Raw genomic sequence first — 14,996 nt, 5'->3', positions numbered from 1 at the left:
GCTCCACGAGCGGCGCCGGTGGAGGCCTGGCGGGAGGACGGTCTGCACGCCCATCAGCGGGGCCACGACGGCGATGGTGAGCGAGAAGACCGCGACGGCCAGGTCCGTCACCGCCGAGACGACGCCCATCGCCACCCCCGCGCGCCGGTGGATCTGCTACCGCTGCGGCCTTCGGGCGGCTGGCTGCCTCAATTTTTCCGCCTGGAGGAGGAGGATGGGATCTCGAGGAGGGCAGAGAGACGAGAGCTAGAGAAATGAAGCTGCTCATGACCCAGACCACCTTGGCGTGAGAGAGTGAAGAGATGGGGTAGAAGATAGAAGAGATGCGTGCTGGGCGGTGGGGAGGATAAGAGAGTGGGGGGTCTGTGCGGTGGAGAGAAGAGATGGGTGGTCAGAACTTAAAATATGGAGTTAATCGGTATTTTTATCAGTGCATTGGCTCCTTGCCAGCGCTCGACGCATGCTAAGAGTACCGGCTATTGATGTAGCCGGTGCTGATGTCTCACATTAGTACCGGTTCAAGCAACAAATAGTTCCTTTGGTCTAGATCTTTGGCTTGTTTTCTAGTAGTGTGGAGTCCACACTACCGAATTTGTGAAGAACGTCTGAATCAGTGAATCACGCTAGACAGAACCAACCCAGAGCCTGCACCTACACTGTGACAGCCCGTGGCCAGGTATTCCCAGTTTAGTCCCATACGGGAAACCGAACCTGAGACAGACCGCCTTAAATAGCCGGTCGCGAGAAGCTGTTAACTCCGGATCGATCCTTTTGCGCGAAGCGAGTACGAAAGCGCAAGAGAGTTAATTAGCAGGTGTGGTCTACTCAACGTGTAGGCTAGATCTTAGCCGTTATCTCGGGCCGGGTCGTTAAAGGTGACTGTGATAGCCCGTGGCCAGGTATTCCCAGTTTAGTCCCATACGAGAAACCGAACCTGAGGCAGACCGACTTAAATAGCCGGTCGCGAGAAGCTGTTAACTCCGAATCGATTCTTTTGTGCGAAGCGAGGACGAAAGCACAAGAGAGTTAATTAGCAGGTGTGGTCTACTCAATGTGTAGACTAGATCTTAGCCGTTATCTCGGGACGGGTCGTTACATACACCCTTCTACCAGCGCCCCACGCGAACGGCGTGCCGTCCAACTGCCCGCGTACGTGCCTTCAAGCTGTTTTGACATCTTCCACGGAAAGAAACCACTTGACACCTTACGCGCATGCACTCCATTCTTTCAGTGCCCCACCACTGACAGCCATGGACGCGCACGCCAAAAGCGTCGGGGACCCGGCCGGTTGCTAGAGAAGCCCCGGCCCCGGGCGGGCGGCGCCTACGCCGTGGGTAGCTACAACACGCCTGCAAGATGGCAACAGGTAAAATCCGTGCGGATATCAACTTCATAAATTCGTACCCGCATGTTAAAATTCGTGCCCGCGCCCGCGCCCGCAACCCGCAACGGGTAGAAAATGATACCCGTACCTGCTATCCGCGGATACCCGCATACCCGCGGGTACGCCTGCATACCCGCAAGTTTTAGAAAATCAAGCACACAAGCACATTTTAATAGCATGTAAATATTAATATGCACCTCTATATCTCAATATTAATAAATTATAACCTAATAATCAACACGCCAACACTATTTATTTGAGGAAACAAATAAATTTTAGCAAATAGTGAACTAGTCTCATACATAATACATCACAAAGTCATTATTTGCGGGTTTGCGGATTCGGGTATCAATTTTTCAAATCCGTTTGAAGATATCCGTTGGGTTTAGAGTTGTACCCGCGCCCATACCCGCGGGCACAAACTCAAACTCGTATCCGCACCCGTCGGGTTTGGTATCCGCGGGTATGCAGATATTTCGTACCCGTTGCCATCCCTACGCCTGGCGTCGACGGCAAGAAGGCTCCAGGGTCCCCGCCCCGGGCCGTATTCTCTGCGCCATGCGTCTGCCGGGGACATCGCGCCTCGATCGGCTGCTCCGGCACGCGGCACGCGTACGCCGGCCAGGAGGGGTGGTGGTACGGTGGGGGCAAGATCTGGGCATCCGCTTCCGATCCACTCGTTCGCTTGGCTCTTCGCTCGGATGAAGCGAGCAGCTCGGTAGGAGCTGCCACAGCAGTGGTCGCGAGCCGTGTGCCGTGGACTGTGGACACCCGCGCACGCCGGCGGGTGGTGCACGGTACCGGCGACTCGGCGCAGACCACGGTCAGGCAAGGGGGCGGATAGGGAGAAAATTACCACTACCACACGGCGCACGCAAAACCCGCCGCACCAAACCAAACGCTGGGCCCAGGGGCATTTCCGGGAACCTTTTGCTGCGGGCCGGCCGGGATGGAAAAGCCGCGGGGCTTTATTTAACTGGCCGGTTGGTGTGGTGAGTCGGCCAGTACCCGCACACTGCTCGCCAGCGGTCTCCCACTGCTAGAGCGAGCACCGAGCAGCAAACACAGCAGCATCGGCGAGGGGAGAGGAAGTGAGCTCCAGCCCACTCGCTCTCTCCGGCCGGCGCCTCGTTTCCTTGCCGCTGCGTGCGCGCCTCGGCTACGGCTAGTGCCATGGGTGGTGGCGCGGCGAGGAGGGTGGCCGTGGCGGCGCTGGCGGTGGCGGTGCTGGCCGGCGTGGCGTCGGCGGCCGTGTACGAGGTGGGCGACAAGGCCGGGTGGACCGTCATGGGCAACCCCAACTACGCCGCCTGGGCCAGCTCCAAGAAGTTCCGTGGCAATGACGTCGTCGGTGCGTCTCGATCCCCCCTCGCTTCCTGTCTCTGTATCTGGCGAGTTGGCGCACGAGCACCCTGTCAGTGTTCTCTCGCCAGATTTTGTTTTCCCATCGCGTCGCTGCAATTGTGCTTGCACGGTCCAGGCCAGGCCACATGGCTCTAGCATAATTTCGCTATCCTCTTCCGAGTCACGGTGCCATCTCCACCAGAACAGAACCGAGTGTGTTTCCTCTCCTCTCAGTTTACTTTCCAGTAGCGGGCTAGCTAGCTAGCGGCCATGCAGGAGACAGGAGAGCGAGAGTAACCGAGTAAAACCTACCTGCTCGGAATGTGGAAGCGGGCCCCACGTCCCAATTCCGGGCAAAAAAAAAAAAACTCGCTTCACCGTGTGGACGCTCGTCCCACCCAGTGAGTGCCAGCGGGCAGCAGCTAAAGAAAGGCCGCGCGCACTCACCGTGCGTGCGTGGGCTCGTGGCGCGGCACCGAACGCAGGCAGGCGCCGGTATCCGGCGCGTCGCTATCCGTGGAACCTTGGCATCTACCGGCGGGCTCTTTACTTGTTTCTGCCTTTACCCGTGAAAGCATCCGCAAAATCGGCTTGCCATGTGCCCATGCCATGCCATGACGATTGTTGATGAGTAGGCGCGGCGCGGCGAGCGGTGAGTGACTGACTGGTGAGTGGTGACTGGAGCCGAGGCCTCATTTACAAGTTACAACACCGTGCAGCGCCGGGTTACGCCTGGCTTTAATGGCTCACACGTACGGGCGCACTAGTGGCTGGCGGTCCCAGCAAAATCCCCGAGATTGCATGTGAGTACCGCCATCAAGTTAATGGCCCATGAGTAGTGGATGGTCCTACCGAGGGTTAATAATGTCAAGCGACGGCCGACGTGACGGAACGCTCGCGAACAGATCGACCTGGGCTCGCGCGCCTCGTCGCCGTAGCCCGTAACCCTAGTGGTGGGGGCAGGAAGGAGATGGATGGCGATGGCAAGGGGAAACGGTAGCCAGCAGCCCAGCAGGTTTCCGGAAGACGATCTGGACGGGAGGTGTAGCGAGGTCCAGGCCAGTCCAGCCTCCAGAGACCAGAGGGAGACGCGACACGTACGCCCTGCTGCTGGTGGTGTTGGCCCGGCCGCGCCCGCCATCGCCATGTGCTTGGGCGTGCGCCCCGTCCCGGGCTCCCGGCGCTTTTTCGCGGTGGGGCGCGCGCACGCGCGCGCTGGCGCTGTGCCGCCACCAGCTGGAGCTCACGCCGGTCGGGCACCCACGGCCAGCCTCGCCGTGGTGGGGTCGCGCGCCGCCTGCTCACTGCTCATCATCTGATCTGCTTTCCCCTTCCGCTGCCCGCCGGTCCGACGCACTCGTCCTCCGCCAGCTTTTCCGCAGAAACCACCCCCCCCCCCCACCCACCAAATCTCATCTCGGCCTGCATCTTGCCATGACCAGAGCGGACCCAGCGGAGACAAGAGCCTCGCGGCAGGTGCGTGCGTCACACTGTCACCGGCTCACCGCACAGTCACATACAGTCACACACACTCAAGCACTGCCTTTGCTGGCTAAAGGACGAGAGAACGTGCGCTCAGCTCTTGCTCCGCTCCGGAACGATCGAGAGGTCAACATGCTTTTCTGCCTTGTTAGTTCTTAATTTCCTGCCTGAAGCGGCTGGAAAAGGCTGGGATCAGTGCCGTGTGATTGTGTGACGCCACCACCGGGATTTTCTGGGCACGCTTAGGCGACCCATAATGCTGGCATCTGTTGCTTGGTCCTCTCATCAGGGAGGCTTTCTTGTTTTTCTTTTGAGAAAAGGCTTTTCTTGCTTTTTCGAAAAGCGACAATTATACATGCCTCAATGCCTGTCGCTGATTGTTCGAAGGAACTTTCTTATCCTGAAAGAAAGAAAAAAGGGAGGAAAGAAAGTTGCGGTCTGGTACTGAAATAGTGATTATCATAAGATTGTGCATTGCGCCAACCATCTACTTAATGTGATGTCCATTAAGCTCCCCATTTTGATGCAGTACTCAGCGAACAGATCAAAAGAGAGGGAATTAAATAAATCCACGCACTGTATTGGAGTAGCGCACACGAACACGATGAGAACAAAAACGATTTCAATTCGCCGCAGACGCAGTTCGATTTCTGGTACCGGACCATTTATCACGGACGGTTCCCACGTGACAGAATATTCACGCGCTTTTGCCACTTGTCCCTGGACCAACTACTCACATTGATCCTTAATTCGATCCGCAGCAGAGCCAAGTTGGGGGAAGTTCAGATAAGCTGGGCAGGCTTTGCAACATCGAGTCCTTTTCTGATCAGGCGGCAAGCCGGCAGCCCATGTTAGGGTTGCCAGAAATGAACCGTGCAACCTTCAGATCTCTGCACCAAGCCCCCTTTTGCGCCGAGATGAGCTCATTCTGTCTCTTATCACCAGTAGGGCATGGGCATCGAGCCATATGCTGGTGCGTGCTGCTGGTGACCATATCTCCTGCTGGTGACTATTGATGTAGTGTGCCCTTAACTTCAAAAAAAAACTATTGATGTAGTGGGTACCTGCTGGCTCCCAACTCCCAAACCTTCAGCCCTGCCTGGATCAGGATCACACCACTGTTTCATTAGCACGGGAAAGATTGTAGCTTCGGCAAGCCTACAGCACTAGTAGCCAGATCGGCAAACATCAATTACATACCGCGCACCAATTTGGCATTTTCCTTGGTTATTAGCTATGCATTCCCTTCTGTTATAACTGCCACTCACCTAATCCGGTAGTCTGCGCCCTGAAATCCCTTTTGGCTTTTGCATGCTACTTGTCGAGTAATGCCGGGCCTGTTGCCAGCGCACCCGATGCATGCGCTCTCATTGTATGGCTCGTTTCGTTCATGATCCGCTCCTTTGTCCTGTTACGTTTTCTTGGCTAGTTGGTAGCTGCGGCCGGCCCTCAGTCGGCCCAAAGAGATGAGGGCGTGCATGTCATCTCTTTAGCTGGAGTATAATGAGAGGCTAGGGCTCCAAATGTGGATGCCCCATCCAGAAAGGGATCTATCTATAATATAGTTGTCGCTGTGCATAATGCATGATGGTTGATAGGGCACCTTCCACAGTGTCATGCTTGCAGTGTGGATGCCAGATTGGGGGTAGGCCCTTGAGCTGTAAAGTCAGCATGGTGGTGGTCCTGTCATCCCTTCCGATCCACTGGAGATGATGCCGGACCGGACACAAGCTAGTCAATCTGGTTTATCGAGATTTTGACATGGCTATAGCTCTTGTGTGGTTGTGGGTTAGTTTTGTGGGAGGCTGGGAGCTAAATATTAGCTGCTCTGAGTTTTCGTCTTGTTTACGGTCGAAAGGTAGGGGGATTAATGAGACGTTCTGTTGACCAAAGTCAAGTTCACTACTATAGAACAGGACTTTATTCCAGACCATTTGTCCCGGCTGTTTTTGGGCCCGGGACAAAAGGTAGCTTTTGTCCCGGGTCCAACGGCTAGCCGGGCCAGCGGGGGATAGGGGTCTTTTATCCCGAGTGGAGCCACCAACCGGGACGAAGGTTTGGTGTCTCTACCCGGGACAAAAGGGCTAACCCTTTTGTCCCGGTTGGTGGCTCCACCGGGACAAAAGGCCCTTTTGTCCCGGACAAAAAGCCTCTCCACGTGATAGTTCAAAAAGAAATTATTTTATACTAAGTCACATGCACTACTTAGGTGAGTTGGCAAAGAAACCATACGCTAGTCAAGAGGTCTTGGGATCGAATCCCGCGGGGTGCAAAAAAATTTTTAGCGTCAGGGACATTTTGTCCCGGTTCTGCCACCCGGGACAAAAGCCTCCCGGAAGCCATGTCCCGGTTCCAAAACCGGGACAAAAGCCAGTTTGGAATCAGGACAAAAGGCCGAATCTATAGTAGTGGTTGTTTTATAGATGAGAGTGAACTTGTGGCCTGTCGGAATGGACGCAGTCCGCCAGATACTTAGTGTGGAATTCGGTCTGCTTCTTTTTATTAAGAGATCCGATGGTTGCGATTGAGTTTAAGTGGGTTGTTGGTAGGATGATTCATTATGTTTTTCAGTCCTCAAAAACCAAAAGTCTGCCCGTGAGGACGTTGACGTTTTATATGTGCATAAGGGGGGCCCTGGACATTAGGATACTAGTAACATGATGAAAGTGCATAGACAAACATAGCAGAATAGTTTGGTAATGGGGGGCATGTGGCCACCAAATGGAACTCATGCATCTAATATCCTTTTCAAAGTTTCATAATGCGAAACACATGGTGATGTGTCAGATTGGTCTATAACTCGCGTAATTCCAACTGTATGTTCTTTTGATCAATGCTGCGCTAGCTCCTTCAGCAAACTTGCTCATCTTGCATGATGTTCTCCTGTTTCTTTCTGCCGCTAACTGTTGTAACACGGCACATGTATGATGATGGACGACTCCCTGCCTGACCCTTGTGCTGCGACGCTTTTTTGTTGCAGTGTTCACGTACAACAAGCAGTTCCACAACGTGCTGGCGGTGAGCAAGGCGGACTACAAGAACTGCGACGCCAGCAAGCCGATCGCCACCTGGTCCACGGGCAACGACTCCGTCGTCCTCAAGACCGCGGGCCACCACTACTTCCTCTGCGGCTTCCCGGGCCACTGCGCCGCCGGCCAGAAGGTGGACATCCGCATCGCCACCTCCTCTGATGCCCCTTCCGCGGCGCCCACCCCCGAGCCCTCCGCCGGCGGCGCCACGACCGCGCCGGCGCCGCACCCCAACGCCGCGCCCAAGGCGCTCCCCGCAGGCAGCTCCGTCGCCGCCACCGTCGCCGCGTCACTGCTCTCCCTGGCCGCGGCCGTGCTCGCGTGACCAGGGGCTCCGTAGTGTCGGTTAGGAGATTGGCGCCATTGTGAAATGAATTGTGAGCACTGCTATGTCTGTTGCCGTTTGAGCAGGAGCGCCTGGACCTGCGTTCGTTTTGCTGTTTTGCCCTTGTGGTTCTGTGGATCCTGGCCTGCCTTGGGGATTTCTTCCTGTTGTCAATTAGTTTCCTCATGCTTTGAGCTCTTCCTTCGTTCATCTCAGTGCAGTGGTATCGTTTGAGAACTATCTGTTCTGCTGCAGTGACCTTTTCTGTCAGCGTACGTGAGTACGTGACACCATTTTCAAGGAGTCGTTTGCCGCCGCGGTGAGAGTTCCTCGAGCAAGAAACAGTTAGCATGATTGCATCAAATTGCCTCACTGGTATCACCCCGTTTGGTTTCAGCATGCTAGTGAATAGTGACATTTTGACCGTTAATTACGGTGTTAAATAAAGACAATTTATAAAACCAACTTCAGAACCCCGCACTAGTGACCCTGAAGAATCTAATGAAGTCTTTGACGCACGATTAGAGGATAGTTACTGTAGCATAAATGTAGCAAATCAGCGATTAATTAACGTCGTTAGATTCGTCGCGAAAAATTACACCCATCTCTAAAAAAGTTTTGCAAATAGACTTCATTCAATCCTTCATACGGGAAATATTCTCTTCTACCGCTAGGATTGTAGCGCCAAACCAAACAAGGCCATCATTGTCACTGTGTGTTTTTCTTCTTCTGAAAGGCATTGCCACTGTGTTTTGGTATGGTCGTACTATGGCAACAGGACGAAACCAGATCCTCTGCAGTAGGAGGATTCTACCTCCGAGGGACGTCCAAAGCTTTGGGACGTCGATCACCCATCCCACGAACAACACAAATCATCCGTCTACTCAGACCATTCCGTCAGTTTTCCAGCGGCTGAGCCGTTAACTCCTACCAAAATATCCCTCAAAACAGCGGCACTGTGTGGAGCAGGCCGTGGTAGCTGGCGGAGGCGGCGCAGCTAGCGCTGCCTGCGCGTGGGGAGCAGAACACGGCGGCCCGTAGATGCGGCGCGGCCTGCTCGCCGGGAGCGCCCGCTGCAGCCAGCGGAGGCAACGTGGCCTCCGCTAGGGGAGCGCCCCGCCGCGGCCGACGTAGGGGCCGGGGCACCACGGCACAGCCTCCACGAGAGGAGCAGCCGGGCGGAGGAGGCGCTGTCTGGGCGCGAGAAGAGTCACGCGGCAGCCGTCAGAGGTGGCGCGGCCGGCGGGCCCCTCCCGGCGCGTAGCATGTACTACGACACTCCTTCCTCCTTCGTCCATCTGCTGCGCCACTATAACGCCCAGGAAATACCGCGGACGGTCCACCAGAGTAATGCCTAGATATTTAGCTGGATGTGGGCCCGGTCGTCATCTCCTCCTTCCTCATTCCCACCTCGACCAGAGACGACCGGAGCTCGTCCGCTCGCGCCGCCGTCGCCTCCTTTCGTCGATCTCCCTCCCCCGGCCACCATACTTCGATTCCTCGCGCAAGAACCTTCTCCGGCACCTCCTCCACCTTCCCCGACCCCCAGACCGGCTTCTTACGGCCGAAATCGCCCCCGCCACCGCCCGTCACCATTGGAGGCGCTTGAAGTCTTGCTCCACCGTCGATCCGCTTCTCCGGTCATCCCCCGCCCGAACCGATCATGGGAATGGATTCGTGGTGAGTTCCTTGTGCTCCCCGGTCTTTTTCCCCTTCCGCGGTGTGTCGCCGGCGCCGGTGAACGGCCGCCGCCGTCGCCGCCGTACTTGCTGTCGCCTGTGGCGCGGGTCAAAAGTAATGCATCGCGGACGGTCCGCTATAGGAGAGCGGACGGGCCGCCATTGAAACTTGAAATTTGTCCAGAGACGATGTTGTCTCTGGTGGGGTTCGCAGGATTGAGTTGCGGACGGTCCACTGCTGCATAGCGGACAGTCTGCCGTAGAGTCTAGGATTTTGTCCAGAGACATTGTCGTCTCTGGTGGTTGGGCAGAGTGAACTGCGGACGGTCCGCCAAGGGGGGGCCGGACGGTCCGCCGTTAGGATTAGAAATTCGACCAGAGACATCGTTGTCTCTGGTGGATGGGCGTAGGTGTGTTGCGGACAGTCCGCTACTGAGGCGCGGACAGTCCGCCAGCCAGTCTAGAAATTCATTCAGAGACGTTGTAGGTTCTGACGAGTTGGCAGAGGTGTACTGCGGACAGTCCGCTACTGCATCGCGGACCGTCCGCCGTATAGTCGTAAGTTTATCCAGAGACGTGGGTAGGTCTGATAGGTCGGCAAGTTTGAGTTGAGGACAGTCCGCTGCTGCATAGCGGACAGTCCGCCAACTAGTTCATTTTTGAGTATGGTTCTTTTGTAAGTAGGGGATTTTAGCTGCACTAATTTGTGTTATATGCATGTGCATTAATCAGCATTTCATATATATTCATGCATATGCATTATTGCACCTCATTTAGGTGCGCTAGAGGTACACGTGTGGACGTGAAGCACGCAGTATTGGAGTCGACCCACAAGATGGTGTTCGATGGATATCGCCAGAAGATGGAAGGACCCGTTGAAGCAACCAAAGACCCGACCCAAGGTCGGAAGGGCCCAAGGCCGGAAATAATATTAGCACTGACTTAGTGTTACCCTCAGGCAAGCCCCAGTGCACATCCTATTAATTTAACTTATGACACCTATATATGTATTTATTACTTATGCATTACGTTTAGGAGTTGTTTGAAACCCTAGCTGCATGAACCCTAGGTGTCCTTGAGTTGTACTAGTATGTATAGGACGATAGAAATGCTATGCTAGATAAGGTTCGGTAGAAGTCGAGTAATTCTTGGTTACTCGCGAGATATAGGATAGTTTTATGTTTCTATATATGAGTTTCTAATCATGGATGAAAGTCTTGGAATGAAAGAAAGAATAGAATCTGAGACCGGGCGGGAGAAGTGTAGTTCCGCCTGTGACGGTTAAGGACCGAGCCGTTCTTGGCCCTGCTGATCATGTTTGAACTGTACTAACCGCATGCCGGGAGTAGGAGGCAGTCGAAACCGGTAAGTCTAGTACTGCCTCGCTTCGAAAGTACAGAACTGCATCATCACCCCGTAGGGCGAGTCGAGTAGTCGCGGAGGAACGGGATGCATATGTTTACTTTTTGTGGTCTCACGTTGAGCTCGGTTGACTATATGAAGGTAGGGTGGTTCTGTAGTTCGAGGCGGGGAGGAGAATGGTTGGTGCGTGTAGTCCGACGGGGCATACGCGTGCCTTGTTGGTTAGGTCCACCTTGCAAGGTTAAATCGAATCGATTCGCCGTCAGTCGCTCTCGGATATGAGCACCTTGGTCACTGCGTCGCAGCGTAGTGTTGTGATGGAATAATGGTTGTACCTATATTGATGAGCATATGATTTAGTATTTATTGCTCCACTATGTTTGCTCTAGATTTGATTATGCAAATATTAGACTATATTAATTTATATAGAACTTGGGCTAAAATAAGGAAAGTGAGGAATTATTTTAGTCGCATACGAGGTAGGTTGTCATATGATGCTTCATAAGTGCCAAACCTCATCTCAAATACTTTTTGTTTAGCCCGCCAAGCCTTTGCATAGCTGATCACATACTGAAAATTCTGTTCGATGTCCCTAATTATCAATGCAGGCTCATAATCCATTTTGTCAAGAATCACCCCATACATCTTCTTAGCCACGAAAGTTGATGTGATATTACGATGATGTCCCACTACACCTGTCATTCTACAAGTATGTGGTGTAACAATTGAACATTCCCAGTGTGTCTTGAACTTTCCCTTGTATGCATGCACTCGCCATGTACAGTCTCTATCTGCACACCTCACCTCGTATTCTTTGCTGCTAGACTTCAGTACTCTGAATTCCTTCCTCAGAGATACAGCCCAGAGCTTCACAGCATCCTTCACATCCTCAAAGGTACGATACTTTGCCCCTTGTATGACCTCATTCACTCTGTATTCAAACTCCGGACATCTAATATCTTGTACCACTGGATTACCAAAACCCTCTTTACGCCATTCACCTAGCACTGGGAAGCGCTCATCGTCCTCATCGTCCGATTAGTCCCCACATTGCTCTATTATTTGTGCATCCTGGTCTTCTTTCTCCATATCCTCCACAATTCCAGGTATCCGCTCGCCTTCATCTGCTAAACCTTGTGGTTCTGGTTCTGGTTCTGGAGCTTGCACGTTCTCTTCTTCTTTATCCTCTTCCATCTCTTCATTGCAGTCAGATGTTGTGTGTGTTGACCCTTCACCTAAATCACCGGTCTTCTGGTGATTCTGAATTACCATTGCGAGAGACCACCCACTTTCAAGAGCTGCGTGCATGTAATGTTGCCATTCTTCCGTACTATTTATATGCGTCAACTCCCAGAAATCCCCATTAGCTTCCCAGGAAGTCAAGGTATGAACCGTAAGCAAATGAGTCTTTTTATTCACATTGAACATCTTGTGAAGACATTTCCGTATGGACTCAAAACTCCTCTCTAGGGGTTTGTCTAGACTGCACTGTCTTCTTTCCAATGCTGATAGATTTACTCCATAGGAATCATGAGTAATTCTATAGAAGTCACCGTAATGAACTTGAAATGCCACTTTGCTCGACATATCTGGAAGTGCAAAGACTTCATTTTAATTAATCTAATATCTACAAATATACTATGCCTTCAATTATAACCACTAATCCGAACCCTAAGTTTACAACAATAAAACATACTAATCATAAAATTAAATAAAAAAAATCTGGAATGACAAAGATGAGAAATATTGGTTACCTGCGGTTCAGATCAAAAATCCTGCAGGGCTTCGCCGGTTTTTTTACCTCCCTCACCCCTCCTCTCTCCCTCCCCCCTCTCTAGATCTCGTGGGCAGAAAATGAGGGCGCAGAGGGAAGGGTTGAAGTTTTATATTTGAGGAGGGAGCCTGCCGCCCCCCTGCCGGGCGGCAGGCCCCCTGCCGCCCGGTAGGGGGGCGGCAGACTCCCTCCAACGACCTCTGCGCAAAAATTTTTTATTTTTATTTACATATAGGTCCCTACCGCCCACCTGCCGGGCGGTAGGCCCCCTGCCGCCCCCCTGCTGGGCGGTAGGGGTCTAGATCTGTAAAACCTAAATCCAAAAATATATTTCTGTAAATTTTTTTTTGAAAAATGTAAAAATAAAAAAGGCGCATGCAACTTCGGTGACCAGCTACTGCTGATGGCCTGTTGCTGCTTCTGCCCAGCAAGTCCTGCCGATTCCGGGCTTGGGCCTGTAACCCATGCATGAAGATGAAGCGGTTTTTTTATTTTTATATTTTATATTTCCGTTTTTTACAAAAATATATTTTCGATTTGGAAATTTACAGAAATATACCCCGGCAGCCGGGCGGCAGGGGTTTATCCGCAAAAAAGACAAAAAAATTACAGACAGGTCCCTGGGGACCGGTCGCCCGGCAGCTGGGCGGCCGGCCCCCCAGGCCGCCCGGCAGTGGGGCGGCCGGCTTTATTTTTTGCAATTTAGCCATTTTCGCGAAATAATTTCACATATGTGCCCTTTTTATAACTTTTTGCAGAAATAGACCCTGGGGGTCGGCGCTGTAATATGTGGCGCCGAGATAACACGCCTTCGCCGAGGTGTCACACACGCACAAGCAATCTAGTGAATCTTCGAACTTGCCTTTAATATTTTCGGACATTTTCAGGAGACTAGAATACTGTGAACCACACATCAAATATAACGGTAATAATTAAGAACTAAAAACTGCATTATACAATGTAAACCATAGGCATTACATCATAATACAACGTTAATGAAACACACATTAGACATGCAGTGGTATGGCAGAACCCGTTGCAACTACGGTAAACAGATTCTGAATTAAGCTAACATGTCTTAGGTAATTTAGAAAAACACAACAAACACAACGATGCAGCATGTGACTAGCACTAGATAGTCCTAATAGCCGTACCCCCACGTAGCAAACTGCGTTGAGCATTCTCCGCAGTATCCACCCATTGCAGGTGGTGCAGGCGGTGGTGCCGGAGGGGCAGGGCCCTTCTTCTTGTGACAAGGGCAGTTGCAGTAAGGAATAGTGCATGGTTCATCCTGTGAAGCGGCAGCATTGCTGGTATCATCATCTTCGTCGTCTTTGTTACCCTCGCTCATTTCCTCGTAATGGTTTACCTTGCATTCCAGATCAAAGATCTTTATCTGGAGGTACTCGATGAACTCCTGAACTGAATCAATTGGTGCATGATCGACCCACCTGGTAAAACCACAGTTTTCTGGAGCATCTGAAGACTGCAAAATAAATTTCATGTAAGGTATCTCAATGAAGATAAAAAATAAAACAACCGAGTATTACCCATGCATGTGGGCATTTGAAGAAACGCCGACCGCCATCCATCCCGTCGGTGCACATCTGCACTAAGCAATCATCACCATGTTTGCATTTTGGTCACGGTTCTCTACAGTTATCGTATTGTCGTAGAGGAGTTTCATTGGTAAATTCACTCTTGTGCTGTGGCGGAAACTCAAACACTGGTTCCGGAAAGGAATCAGGTCCAAGAGGCCCCTCCCCATATTTTGGGGTCTCCCTTTCTTCCCCATTTTCCTTTCCCAAAACCGTAGTAATTCTTCCCGCTAGACCCACCTCCAGATATTGGGTATACAATGAGCTTTGGTGTTTGAGTGCTGCTGGGAGTTCACAAACTTCGGAGTATTTATAGGCGCACAAAGGTCTGATACCCGGAGTGTGGAGTGTAAATGGACCTGAAAAGCCTACATGACAACACAGTGAAGAGGCTAGCTGACCGAACACTGAAAAGGCTAGATTCAATTCTCGAACTGACTACTCGATGCATCTCTGTGCATGTAGAGCATCTAAGTGCATGCAAACTCACAGCACTGCATCGCTGCCGCTCGGTCGATCGTGCCTAGATGCCGCCTTCCCCACTACACGCCACAGACCTTCGCTGTAGAATGACAGTTCCGTCGTCCTCGCCCGAGAGGCTGCTTTGAAGGTGAGCTGGTGTGGTTGCCGTGTTGTCACATCTTTTTGAAATGGTGAAAGGGCACTGCTATTGGGTTGTCGTCTTTTGTCACGTTTGTCTGGGCAAACAATGCGACATATGCGAAACCCGTGATCGCCGTGCTGAGCAGTGGCAACCTGTGATCTCGTACTCGCAGCGAGATACACTATGGTCCCTATTTTGAGCTATACGAGCGTGTCACGAAGTTTACTCTGTATGCGGTAGTCGTCATCATCGTCGGTGGGATCTCGGCCGCTAACTCCTCCCGCAACTAACTTGTCCTTCATTAATTCACGGAAAAAATACGCAAGAATTTCCCTTATTTCACGAGCATTATGGAACCCACAAACATAACAAGTTCACATCAATAATATCTATAGAAACAAATGACAAGTAAACT

General features: G+C 52.2%; 1 protein-coding gene across 1 annotated transcript; it reads left to right on the top strand.

The window, feature by feature from the left end:
* The first annotated feature begins 2,373 nt into the window (after window positions 1-2,373).
* LOC120661734 (mavicyanin-like) lies at window positions 2,374-7,801 on the top strand. The gene is made up of 2 exons (XM_039940652.1): window positions 2,374-2,735; window positions 7,191-7,801. Exons 1-2 carry the CDS (start codon window positions 2,558-2,560, stop codon window positions 7,562-7,564), a joined length of 552 nt encoding a protein of 183 aa, XP_039796586.1. The 5' UTR covers window positions 2,374-2,557; the 3' UTR covers window positions 7,565-7,801.
* Window positions 7,802-14,996: the final 7,195 nt, after the last annotated feature.

The sequence above is a fragment of the Panicum virgatum genome, chromosome 2N (genome assembly GCF_016808335.1).
Source record: "Panicum virgatum strain AP13 chromosome 2N, P.virgatum_v5, whole genome shotgun sequence".
Taxonomy (NCBI): domain Eukaryota; kingdom Viridiplantae; phylum Streptophyta; class Magnoliopsida; order Poales; family Poaceae; genus Panicum; species Panicum virgatum.
The sequence above is the reverse complement of the archived record's forward strand: the minus strand, read 5'-3'. Positions and strand labels throughout refer to the sequence as shown.

Excerpts from the sequence above, each read along its gene's own strand:
- LOC120661734 (XM_039940652.1), top strand. The coding sequence starts at position 2,558 with ATGGGTGGTGGCGCGGCGAGGAGGGTGGCCGTGGCGGCGCTGGCGGTG. Across the intron at positions 2,736-7,190 it reads CCGTGGCAATGACGTCGTCG|TGTTCACGTACAACAAGCAG; the intron begins GTGCGTCTCGAT and ends TTTTTGTTGCAG.